The 13,399-nt window shown below is 48.0% G+C and overlaps 1 protein-coding gene across 2 annotated transcripts in view; it reads right to left on the minus strand.

Annotated features, from left to right (window-relative positions):
* Nucleotides 1–2,737: 2,737 nt before the first annotated feature.
* LOC309655005 (coiled-coil domain-containing protein 3) overlaps nucleotides 2,738–13,399 on the minus strand; it is a 104,143-nt gene continuing 93,481 nt past the window's right edge. For both annotated transcript variants that reach the window (XM_082449884.1, XM_082449885.1), the window contains one exon: nucleotides 2,738–4,657. In XM_082449884.1, the coding sequence (XP_082306010.1) occupies nucleotides 4,382–4,657 (276 nt within the window). In that variant the 3' untranslated portion in view covers nucleotides 2,738–4,381. The remainder of the gene's footprint in view (nucleotides 4,658–13,399) is intronic.

The following is a 13,399-nucleotide window of genomic DNA, read 5'->3' on the forward strand; positions in this document are numbered from 1 at the left end:
TTAGAAGCCTGACCCTCAGGCAGCAGCTTTTAAAGTATCCAAGTAGACCCCATTCAGGGAAAGACTGGGAGGTGAGCGTTTTTTGCCTGCTCCCTCTGCACTGACCCCGAGGCGATGGCTGAAGTGAGTGCTTGTGCCCTTTAACAACTGCTTCTTCTTTTGCTATAGTCTGTGGATCTCATGGACGCAAACCCCATTGGCTTTCAGAGCTAGGTGTTTGGAGGCCCACCGCTCGGGCAGGAGTCTTAAAACCTGCGGGTTGTAGATGTGGGGTCCAAACCCTTCACCCCTCAAGAAGAAGCTGGCATTCGGGGATTTCCTTCCAACTGTACAGTCTGTGCCGGGGCTGGGGTTTATGGCAACAGCATGTCTCAGCCTTTCCTACTCATACATAGGAAAGACATAGGTGTTTTCTTGGTCCCTCATCGTATAAGAGGTCCTTAGCCAGTTTGAGTTTCTTTCAGAGGGAGTTGCTCTGTGTGTAGCTGTTCACTAGGTGTGTCTGTTGGAGGAGCGGGGTCCAGGAGCCTTCTGTGTCACCATCTTTAAAGACAGCCTCAATACCTTCTAAACTGTTTTGTTTTGTTTTCTCCTGGGATGGATAAATCTGAGCACGGCTGGAGGATAAGGGCAGGATTCCCCAACGAAGAAAAGATTTATGATAAAAGAGGGAACATTGGTGGAGCCAGGTTTTGAGAGGAGCGATATGAACTCAGGATAACAGGGCAGGGGTTTGACCCTGGATGTGGCTCAGAGGGATGAGCCTTCCTTTGAGTTGGAAGGGAGGAGAGAAGGGGGCAAACTAGACAGAGTGAGTGACAAGCTAGTGTGGATGAAGAATGTCCCCTGCCATATCAGTAAACAAAGGATGTTGCGACCATCAAGCCATCGGCCATTGCAGCGGCCCTGACTGTGCACCCTGAGGGGATTCAGGATGGAGAAAAACAGGATACTGGCCCTAGCTAGTTAAGATGCATATCAAAGGAATGACTTCAATAAGCCCAGACTCTCGCATCTTCCCATACGTAGAAAAGCCCTCAGTTCGTGAACTTGAGATGTCTGTTTTTTTTCTTTAATTAACCGCCATCTTTCAGTGTCCTATCTGGTTGTGTTTTGCTCTGTTTCTGCAAAAGCTCCTATGTATTCTGGCTCCCATTCACCTCTTCAGAGCAGCCCCTCAGAGCGACCTGAGAGGCCCGTCCCGGGCTGAAGTCCTCAGTATGTCCACCGAGTAAAACGTAATTCTCAACTTTTAGGTTGTGCATTTTTTAAGTCGACCCTAGGAAGGTGAGCCAACATATTTCTGATGGACTATATTTTCTTGGTAAATTTGAAGGAACAACCAACTACTGAATGTGAAAGAAAAGGAGGTAGTTCAGAAATAAGGAAAATGGAAAGGAGCTGGAATATTGTATGGCAATTGGACAAGAAAATTACATGGAATCCCACCAAACACTCTGATTTCTGACATGCATTGGGCCTTTCTGGTGAGTACTTATCAATATAATATAGATGATGATTATGAGTAATATTATTGAGTACGTGTGGGGTGTCAGGTATCACGCTAAGCATCTGTATGAGTAATTTCAGTCCTCCTCACAGCCTTTACAGTAGGAATGATTATCTCCATTCTACAGGTGAGCAGGTGCAAAGAGAAAAGAAATAGGGTTGGAGGCTTGACTGGCCACCTGTCCTAGTTGCGTACACTGGGCAAGTTAATCTCTTGAAGCCCCAGATTCCTCTTGGAAAATGGCAGTCAGAATCACTGTTTATGAAATTATTAGGAATATTAAATGAGATGTGTGTGCGAGAGCCTAAAGCATTCTGGGTACTTAGTTTTCTTTTTTTTTTAAACCATCATAGAATGTGGGCATTGCTGAGCCAACAGCTGATCCATAGTCGTTGTGATTGGATTTTGCGTTCTCTCTCCCCAAAGGAAGATGAGGATTTGCACCACAGAAGCGGGAATCCCTGTTAACTTCTGCTGCCAGGCAGGTACCACAAATGCGTGATGTGTTTTAAAAAAAAAAAAAAAACCCAAACGGGGGTGGGTGCGATAGTAGCAGAGGCAGCGGCCTGAACCGTAGTCCAGGGAAGGCTGGCATTCAAACGCAGAAACCTCATCCCCACATGCGGTGTGGCCCACATGCCACCAGTTTGTAACTCCTGGGGACCCTGGTTTAAAGATGCTAGATTCTATCAGCCTCTTGCTTATTATATGACTTTGGTAAAGTCACTTAGCCTCCTTGAACCGCCGAATGGAACTAAACCATGGCCCACAGCTCAGAGATAGTGCTACGACAGGTCGGCCAATGTGTGTCAAGTTCTGAGCAATTCTTGGGTTTTACTTGCATGAACAATTCCTACTAGTACGAGCGGGTGGCGAGGGCTGCCATAAGATGACAACGTAGCAGATAATGGGGACCTGGGAGTTCCTGTTGGCACAGATCCTAATGTACTTTTGAAGACGTTGATTAATGAAGCTGCGTGTCCCTCGTGAGGTGAGGCCAGGATAACACTGCTCGTCTGCAGGTGTGTTGAGAGATGGGAACCCGGGGAGAGACAGGGTTGGCCTCATCCCAACGGGGAAAGCAGAGGAGGCTTGAGCTCAATCTCCTAAATGCCTCAGGTGTGACCCACAGATGCTTCCCCCAGAGGATCTAAATGGCCTTTTCAGGCCAAAGCTGGAAATCCTGCAGGCCTCCTGCTCCGAAAGAAACACGCATTGCTTTACTGCTGTGGCTGAACTATTGCTCATGTTTATTGAAAAGGCAGAACATAATGCATCCGAAGAGATCCAGCTTCCACAGTCCTCCAAACGCTGGCTGTAAATCACTGTTAGGCTTGTCATTCCCTTGGGTGGCAGCAAAACTGCTGTAATGAAACGTCCCTGGGAAGAATAAACCACAAGATGTGCCTTCTATTGTACCAGACCATGAAGATTACAGCTGATGAAGTGCTGGCAGAAGCTTAGCAGTAAAGAGCCCTTGGGCAAAAGTCCCCATGCTGTGCAGTCCAGGGCGTTGACTTCTCCTCTGAGGCCATCGCCTACCATCAAGACCCAAGTCTCACAAGGCTCAGGCCCCAGACGCGCTACCAGAGCAAGAAGGACATGGTTTTTCTAAAGGCAGTGGATGGAAATCTGACCCTCACTGCCATTTCCAATGGAGAGGACGGCATTGTCGGGCCCTCCTGTATCTGGGGTGGTAAAGGGGCAGCTTCTACCTAAAATAGCAGGGAAGGGACACTGGTTGGTTTGGAGAACCATCATCAGAAGATAACCAAGGGATGGGTACTTCTCAGTCACACAGCTGGGACGTGATCACATGTGGCTAAGGGAAGGGCTCAAGTGTTAGGTATTGTGAATATCTTTTACTTGCAATACTCTCTCTAGAGGTTTCTTCCCAAAGAAGGTGAAGCGATCGTACAGAGGATCTAATGCAGTGAGAAGCGGGCTGATGTGCAGACACTGCTCCCAGGGTCTGCCTGGACAGTCCAGGTGGGTGGAAAGCATTTGCATAAAGAAGCCAAGATCGGAATGCCCTCAACAAGCCCTCTTGGGAGCAGAGCCTGGATAGCAACGAGGCAAGGTCCCCTGACCCCAGTAGGTAAGGAGGTGTCTTTGCACAACAGAAGTTCACAACATATTGGGTCAGCTCGCCTCGAATTCAGAGAAGTTGGACGTAATCACTGAGCAAACAAACAGTAAGTTAGAATTTAGCAGGGGCTGAGATACTGTTTGAGCTCTTCCAACTTAGAAATGTGCTTTGATGAAACAGGACAGGCCCATAAAGGCAATTCCCCTTTAAAGTGGCCCATGGGAAACCTCTGTAACTCTGGATAGCTGAGGTTGGAAATCAGGTATAATTCTTCTTACTTAATTACCTGCCACCTCTAGCTCCACTCCCTGACTTGTGATGAGCTCCCTAAGTCTTAATGACACCAGAAGATTCCACGACCTATCACTCCTTCAAACTGACGGTTGTCCTGCTCAGAGCTGGGACCACGCTGCCTTTCTTCAGAAATGGAGGCTGAACCCCTTGAGTTCTTGTACCTGTAGAGATTCTAAAATGTTCTTTCCCTAATAAGTGCACTTTTTCCAAGCTGCTCCTGGAAGCCAGGGACAGGCCCCAGGCAAGCACATGGCACTGCCGGCATCAGAGCACTGGGTGTGGGACAAGGCCAGGGAAGGGCAGGAGGCCGGCAGCCAAGGAGATAGGAGACTTGCCCTGTAAACCAACTAGACGCTACCAAATGCACAGTAAAAATATCATCATCTACAAGAGTTCTTGAGCTATGTGCGCGTATAAGCCCAGTGTCCTTTTCCACTCCCTGCGAGAGGCCTCAGCGGGTACCAGGTGAGGCCAAGGCTCCATCCCTGCTACCCCCGCAGGTAGGCGGCGCCCGCGGGCTCGCGGCCCAGCGCGTTGATGTGCGGGAGCGCGCCTGCCGCGGCCGCCAGCTTCTCGCTCAGCTTCTGGTTCAGCAGCTCCAGGTGGCGGCCGTTCTTCCGCGCCTGCCGCAGGGACCTCTTGACCTTCTTCACCCGGTCCCGCAGCTGCTTGTTCCGCTTCTCCAGGGTGGCCACCTTCTGCTGCAGCTTCTTGACGTGGTCCTCCTCCTCAAACAGGGCCTTCTGCACCGAGGAACACATGAGCTGGGGAGGAAACACCAGGAGACGCAGGTGAGTTTCAGAAAACCTCCCCAGGTAAGCTTCCTGGTGCTGCCAGCCCGGCAACACCGACCCCGATGTCACCCATGGCCCCAGCCCGGGATAAGGACAGCCCTCATGCCCCCTTCGTGCTTTCACCCTGTGGACCCCAAATGCAGAGGCCCCCTCTTTTGATTTCTGTGTTTGGGTACCCTAGATAATTTTGTTTTAAAAAGATACTCCATGGTTTTGTCTTCTTACGTGCCTATTGATTTGCATCCTATTGAGTCCCTGTTGGAGCAGGTCACTCTTCAGTTTTTGCTCTCATTCAGCAGTTTTGCCTGTTCAATTCTAATCTGGCTCTAGAACATTTTACAGTAAAGCCAAAGCTTGAGGATCACCCACTTGGAAGCGAAACGGGATCCACAGAGGGCCTTCAGCGTATTTCCACGAAAGGGCTTTGCCTGCACTGAGACGCAAATACCCTCATTCTGGAAACCTTTCTAGTCATCGTGGGATGGGCTGGAAGTGAGTGTCTCTTTTGAAAAATTGAGTTTTTGTTTCTAACCTAAGCCACCTTGGTTTCTTACAGGAAAAAAAAGATATTCTAAATATGTCACTCTAGCAAAAAGGACAGAGCTCAAGTGACCCAAGAAGTAAAAGAACAAAACCCGAAACAGAAAGATGCACAGAGAATATGAATAGTCTACAGGAAAGGTAATATACAAATATCTCTTAAACATATGAAAAACTTAGCCCTACTCTTAATAAGATAAATGCAACGTAGATCCACAATGGATTGCTTTTTTTTAACAAAATGAAATTTTGATTTTACCCTTTGGTAAAATCAGAGTCAGCATTTGGGGAAATAGGCATTCTCATATACTGTGGGTAGAGTGTAAACTTCTATAAAGAGCAATCTGTGTCAAAATGAAAATTGCATATACCCTTTGATCTAGTCATTCTGGGACTTCATCTGATAGAAACACTCCCATATGTGCAAATATATATTTATATATTATATATAGTATAATTATAATTATAATATGTATTTATATATATACACACACACACACACACATAAAACAACTAACACTGTTATAAGAAGGTTGAGGAATGACATTGGCATCATGGCCATATGAGACATCCCTCTTCCCACTCCCAACAAAAATGGCATCGATCCATGAACAAAAGTGACTTTAAGAGAACTGGGATCCACCAAGGGACCCAGGAGGAGTCTTGCCCACCCATTGCATCTATGCATGCCTATCTTTCTGATTGCTTGCCTGTCTCTAGTATTCTATTGTGTCCACAGAACCTATTTTTCCCTGTATATGCAAATTGTATGTTTATAAGTGATAATGTTAATACATTAAATGATTGTTCATTTTAAAGCATAAAAAAAAAGAAACATCAGTCCTGGCTGTGGACCGTTCAGTGGTCGTGAGCTTCCTCCAGCCCCTCTCAGGCAAAGAACCTCAACAGATATTTCTCCAAAGATATACAAATGGCCAACCAGTATATGAGAAGGTGCTAGACATCACACATCATCAGGAAAATACAACTCAAAACCACAATGAGCAGCAGGCAAGCAAAGGAACCTGTTGTTTGTTCTCACTACACGCCCCCACCCCCTACCCCCGCTCCGCTGCAGCAGGGGTCCCAGTAAAGCCTTGACTGAATTCGGCCTCTGATCAATTTCTATTGATTTTAGGAGGCCAAGAACCCTAGTTGGTAACATATTTTGTGGTGCCTAACGCGGGGCTTGTCCCTTCTGGGGAGAGGATCTGGGCACCTCCGGGACCACCGAACGCAGCTTCCCCGTGGGTGACAAGCGGCTACCTGAACCTCTTGTTTCAGCATCACCTCGTTTGGTAAGTCTGCCTTTCTGGCCCCCGAGGGGCCTCAGTACACTCATTCAGGCAACGCTTCTCCCCTCCCCTTTGTCCCTCACCATTTTTCCCTTTCCCTCTCCTGAAATCTCTGTACTTCTCTCTCTGTCCTCTCCTCCTTCTGTCCTGTCCTTCCAAGAGAGTGGATGTCGGGCAAGCTACAGCTCTCTCTGGCCGGCAATGGCTCACCTTGATGGGTGACAAGCAGAGGTGGGAGAGGCTCCCTTCACACCTTGCAGACCTTGGTCCAGCGGGCTCTCCCTGACTGGAGATTTATGAGAGTGATAGAGGTTCAAACCTCATATCGTGTAGTGGGCTGTAAGTCCGATCGTCCCAATAGTCTCACCTTTATTTTCCTGCCGCCAAGAGAAGTCCCGCTGGGAACGAGCTGAAGCGGCAGATTGCTATATACTGGTGCATGCGTGGGTGAGAGTCCCACCTGTGGGTCGGGGACCCACAGACGACGTACAACTGGCTGGTTTCCGGGCTTGATCACCCCGCTGGGCGGTGGACAGTGTGCTCCCTCCTTCACTGGCCCTTTCTGGAAGCGTGCAGATTGGTACCTGAATAGACAGCCGCAGGGGCCGGGCTCAAAAGGCAATCTCTCCGTTTCTTTTTCAGTCTTTTCTGTCCCTCCTCCCTTTACCTCTCCCTTGGTCCTTACCCCTACCCTCCCATCCCCTTAATCCTGAAAACTTCTTGTTTGTGTCTTTAAGTTTTGCGATTGGTATCTTTGTGACGTAGTTTTTGTCTGTCCAGCTGTTCCTGCAAGTCTCTGCCGACATTGTGAGTGAGTACATACAAACACAGCCCACGTTGCCTGAGACTCCAGCCCTGGGTTACTTAGTGGGATTTTAAAGAACAGAAAGAAAAGACAGGAGCTTGCATCTCTCTCTCCTCTGCACTTGCAATGTCACTATTCTGCCTGAGCTCAAGGGGCTTGCATCTCTCTCCTCTGCCTTTGCAATGTAACTCTTCTGCCTGGGCTCTCAGGAACTACCTGATTCATCTGTAGTCCCCCAGACTGAGGGGGAAAAAAAGGCCATTTTAAATTCAAACGGGAAAACTATGAGATCTCTGCTTCTATAGAAATTAACTTGTCTAGCTTAAGCTGTGGGTTTAATTAATTAATACAGACCCATCTTTAGAGTCATCAACATTAAGTACAGTACCTTCGTTGTATCTAGGGTTACTGGAGGTCTGTAAGTGCATATTGTTCCTGTTATAAAAATCTGTCACCAGGGATAATAACCTGATATGATTAAATTTTTAAGTAAATGTAACAGGGATAAGAACTCTTTGCTAAACTACATAGGAATAAAAACGTCCATCTAAAACAGTCTCTCCAATTTTTGGTAAATTTGAAGCTAAAGAAGTAATTAAGATAGAAATTAATTGTATATTCAGGCCATTTCAAATAAGATAAACTATTGGAACATTAATTGCTAAACAGGTCTAAATTTACCTACTTTTGTCTTCTTGTGAGAGAGAAATTAAGCTGTTTGGTGCCACCTTGAGATGTTCGCTACCAATTTATGGAATGCTAATGTGAAAGACAGTTCATGGCTGCTTAAGGAAAGTAGGATGCGTAAGAAAAGAAGGTATGAGGAATGGAAATATATTTTGTTGAAAGGAAAAAGGATGACTTTGTCCTAGAGCTGGCTGTTTCTGAATGGGGAAAGAATAAGGGACAAAGTATGGCTACAGAAAGTTGCAGGTTTGCGGAAGAGGAACATTAGGAACTTTGTATGTGGTCAGGATTTTCTAAGGTTGGATTAAATTTAATTAGGTAAATGGATTTTAAGAGTAGGTTGATGCAAGACTGGCCTTGGTTTCTCTGTTCTCTTACGAGAGAAAGTTTTCCCAGGATCAGGTTCAAAGTCAGCCCCCACCTTTCCCCCCTTCGGGAAGTAGCAATGGCAACGGAGGGATGATTAGAGCGCACAGCCCCTTCTCAATGGGAGACTTAGGAGCCCGTAAGGAGAGGTTTGGCAGGTTCTCAGAGAATGCTGACAAATTTAGGGATGAATTTATCAGGCTGGGGTTGACATTCTCTCTCACCTGGCAGGACATCATGTTTATTCTGGCCCACTGCTGCACCCCAGATGAAAAGGAGCGCATAACTGAGAAAGGCCAGGGAACACGCAGATGGCCGACTGGCCACCAATCCACACGGCCAAATTTATCAGGTGGGTGGGACGCAATCCCAGAACATGACCCACACTGGGACTGTGAAAGATCGTGTAGGCCAGGCTAGGATGAGACATTATATTACTTGTCTATCAGAAAGAATGAAAAGGTGTATGGTGAAGCCAGTAAATTACGATAAGGTCTGAGAGGCTACACAGGAAGAAGGTGAAAGCCCAGCAGGCTTCCTGAGCCGGGTGACAGAGGCATTCAGGAAGTACACCAATACAGACCCTGAGTCCGCAGAAGGGAGGACACTCTTGGCCATGCATTTTATCACCAAGGCTACTCCTGATATCTGGAGACAGTTACAGAAGCTTGCGGCTGGGCCCCAAGCCCCACTGTCCACCCTGAGGAGGCCTTCAAGGTCTGTAACAACCGAGACTTAACAGAAGAGGCCGATAAGGATAAGAGGCTAAGAAAGAAAACGCAGCTTCTGGCTGCTCTGATTCACCCACCACCTTGAGGGGACCCTGGAGGGCTGAGAAGGCTGGACAGACCACTAAGAAGCCCCTTGGACCCAAACCAGTGTGCCTTTTGTCGGAAAGGGGGGCACTGGAAGGCGGAATGTCCTGGGCGCCCAAGGGGCAGCCCCAACCGGCCCCAGTTCCTTGCAAACCTCTCGGATGAGAGATTCCCGCGCACCAGCTGAAGGGGCCCGAGCACCTGCTCGGGTCACCCTTGATGTGGCAGGTAAGCGAACTGAATTTCTTGTAGACGCTGGCGCCGCCTGTTCTGCTCTGACTTGGCCAACTGGCCCCCTCTCCAGCCATGACTGTGCTGTGACGGGAGTCGATGGACAGCCAAAGGAAAGGCGATTTACATCCCCTCTTGCCTGTGGAATTGGGTCCATTATTATTACTCACTCCTTTTTGTACATGACAGAATGCCCTGTCCCTTTCCTCGGGAGAGATTTGCTAAATAAGTTAGGAGCTAGTATATTCTTAGGTCAGGGTGAAGTCCAAGAAGGTAATCTGAACGGAGAATGCATATATTAGTAGTCCCAGATGACCCACCTGTTGGGCATCAAAATATGCCCCAAGACAGACATCCCCCGAGAAATTACAGAACAGGTAGATCCTGCAGTTTGGGATACCTCGGTGCCAGGAAGGGCAAAACGTGTTCCCCCAATAAAAATAAGGTTAAGCCTGGGGAAAAATACCCCTGGAAGAGACAATATCCTTTAAAGCCTGAGGCCCTGAGAGGAATCCAACTGCTGCTCAGCAGATTCCTGAAACACGGACTCATTAGGCCCTGCCAATCCCCTTGTAGCACCCCCATCCTCCCCGTACAGAAGCCTAACGGGGAGTGTCAGTTTGTGCAAGACTTACGAGCATTAATGAGAGCTTTGCAATTAGGGAAGGATAAGAAATTAAATATTTTCACTGACTCTAAATATGGGTTCCACGTGCTACATGCTCATGTTGCCATATGGAAAGAAAGAGGCATGTTAACCACTAGAAGTTCCCCCATAAAACATAAAGATTTGATTCTGGTCTGTTAGAAGCAGTGTAGCTTCCTACCCAGGTAGCAGTAATCCACTGCAGGGGCCATCAGAGGGATGGATCTTTTGTGATCTTTTGTGAGCCAAGGGAACAGCAAAGCTGATCGAATTGCAAAACAGGCAGCTGAATTGCAGGAACCTGAACAAGTTAAGGCTCTAGTGATTGGCCCCCCCCGAACTCCCTAGCCTTCCCCAGTTTTCCCCACAGGAATAAGAAAATGCTGAGAAACGGAGCTATGAGAAGGGAAGCACAGGCTGGTATAAAAAGGAGGATAAGGTTCTAATCCCTGAAGCCCAACAATGGAAACTCACCAAGAGCTTACATGACGCCACCCACTACGGGAAGGATGTACTATGGGACTTGATGCAAAAGGCTTTTTCAGGAAAGGGGCTTAAGAGAACAATAAAACAAGTAACGCTTGCCTCGCCTGTAATAACCCACAGGCCCATCCAATGCCCCCTTCGTTACTCAGGCCAATTCAACGCCAAGGGACATACCCGGGGGAAGACTGGCAGTTAGATTTCACCCAAATGCCCCCACGATCAGGATATAAATACCTTCTGGTGTTTGTTGATACTTTCACAGGATGGGTTAAAGCCTTCCCCACCCGATCTGAAAATGCCATGGAAGTCTGTAAGTCCCTTTTGAAAGAAATAATTCCTTGGTTTGGACTTCCAAAGTCCCTGCAGAGCGATAACGGGCCCTCTTTTATAGCCAAAACCACACAGGGGCTCACAACAGCCCTAGGGCTAGACTACAAGCTACACACCTCTTGGCACCCCCAGTCTTCAGGGAAGGTAGAGAAAATGAACCATCCTTTCAAGAAAACCTTAGCAAAGCTCCGCGCAGAGACTCATGCACCCTGGACCACCCTGCCTCTTACTGTACTCCTCAGGGTCCGTGTAGCCCCCAGGAGTGGTCTGAAACTTAGTCCACTTGAAATGACCTACGGGAGGCCTTTTCTTACTACTGACATTCTACTGGATGAGGAAGTGAACCAGACCCTGAGATATATTATTCTAGGACAAGTTCAGAAAGCAATCCAGGACTATGCTTACAAGGCACTGCCAGCTCCCACTGAAAATACAGAGGAAGGAGCAGTTCCTTCACAAATAAACCCTGGGGACCCAAGTTCTTCGCAACACCTGGAAAGAGGGATCCCCCAAAGACCAACTATTGCCAAAATGGAAGGACAACTATGAAGTAATTTTAACCACCACCACTGCTGTCAAACTGCAAGGGGTATCTGTTGGGTACATCTGTCCAGACTAAAGCTTTTACTTCCAGAAACCCCACGGGTCACAACAGAAGAACAATGCACCTGTGAGCCAGCGGAAGCTCTGAGATACCTATTCCAAAGACAGGTACCATCAACACGTAAGTAAAATGATGTAGTGAGTTGGCTCCTATTTGAAGCCTTAATGGGACTTGGGACCTCTCTTGTTTCCTTGGCTGATGTGGTTCTTGACAATCGTCTGGCCCTTGAGTACCTTCTGGCAGAGCAAGGCAGAGTTTGTGCGATACCTAATACTTCCCGCTGCACTTGGATCAATGCAACAGGACAGGTAAAAGTTAATATTCAGGAAATATAAGCTCAGGCAGCGTGGCTTCATAATTTTGGCAGGGGTGATATCGCCTTCCTTGTCTGGTCAACAGTCAAGGAAGCCCAAAGTTAGCCTGGTTCCTTCCCTTTCTAGGCCCTTTAATGGCGATTGTTGTTCTCCTTTTTAGCCTTTGTTTGTTTAACCTTTTGGTTAAGTTTGTGTCTTTTAGGCTCCAACAGTTTGAAGTAAGGCTCATGATGGCTCAAGAAATTCAGCCCATTCCAGCAGAAAGTGGCCCAGGTCCCTACAGGTCCTTGGAACATTCAGCGAGGGACTTCTCCTCTAGGGTAGGGTAGGGTCTGTGGCCCCTGTACAGCAGGAGGAAGTTTCACAAGAAGAGACCTTCAGCCTCTTACCCCTTAATAAATGTGTAGAGTCTCTCAGGGGGGAATGAGACAGGCTGGGACCTGGGACCCTGTACTGCGGTGCTGCAATGCTTGCACCTGGACACACCTCTCCTCAAGCAATAAACTAAAAGAAACTGTATGGGACTAAAAATTACCGCGTGCATGCTCAGTTGGGGAAAATTCTAGACAAAAGATACAAAGAGACCAAAAAAACCCAACTGCCATTTTGAGGAGCCTGGAGCAAAAGCAGGGGGTCTGGAGCAAAAGCAGGGTACTTGTGCATGCCCCCTGCACACAACACCACCTAAGGGGTGGGCAAAACACCTAAGCTACCCCTTCGGCCCAACCCCTGGACACACCCCTACCCTCACCCCATATAAGGAACAAGCTCGCCCCCTCTCAGGGGGTGGGCAAGCACGGGAACCTGTTGTTTGTTCTCGCTCCCCCCTGCTGCAGCAGGGGCCCCAATAAAGCCTTGCCTGAAAAAACCAACCAAACAAAACCCACAGTGAGGTATCACTCACACCTGTCATCAAAAAGACAAGAAATATGGTTCCAGTTCAAGATGGTGACATAAGAGGATTCTGAGCTCACCTCCCACCATGGACATACCGAATCTACAGCTACATACAGAACATCTTCCCCTGAAAGAAACCCCAAAACTATGAGTGACCCCTACATACCAGGCAACCGAGAAAAAAACGCACATTGAAGCAGGTAGGAGAGGCTGAGACAATCTCATCTTAAACCCAGTGCAGCAACCTGCAATCAAGAGGGAACTGACAACTGAGCTTATCCCTGAGGAGCAAAGGGGTTGAACCCCACATCTGGCACCCCAACTTTTAAGACCTGCACCTGAGAGACGAGCCCCTGAAACTTCCAGGTTTGAAAGCCACCAGGGCTTGCCTCCCTGAGACCCACAGGCTATGAGTGAACTGAGAACAGTTCTTAAAGGGCTCACACAGACTCACCTAGCTACCCAGCACCAGGGCCCAGTGCAGAGGCAGCCAACTGAAAAGCACCCGATTCGCTTATCTGAAAGCTTTGGCCTGAGCGGCAGGCTTCTCATTGAACACACAACTAAAGGCCAACTGAAATACTCGACAAAGACTATGGCCTTCGGGAGGCACTGTCATGCTTCCCCTCTGCTCCACCCTAGGTTGTGGTGTTTCCGAGAAAGGGGCTTATGTGTACACATCTGACACCCTAGCTC

Source organism: Balaenoptera physalus (assembly GCF_965194825.1).
Source record: "Balaenoptera physalus genome assembly, chromosome: 2".
In the NCBI taxonomy this organism is placed as follows: Eukaryota; Metazoa; Chordata; class Mammalia; order Artiodactyla; family Balaenopteridae; genus Balaenoptera; species Balaenoptera physalus.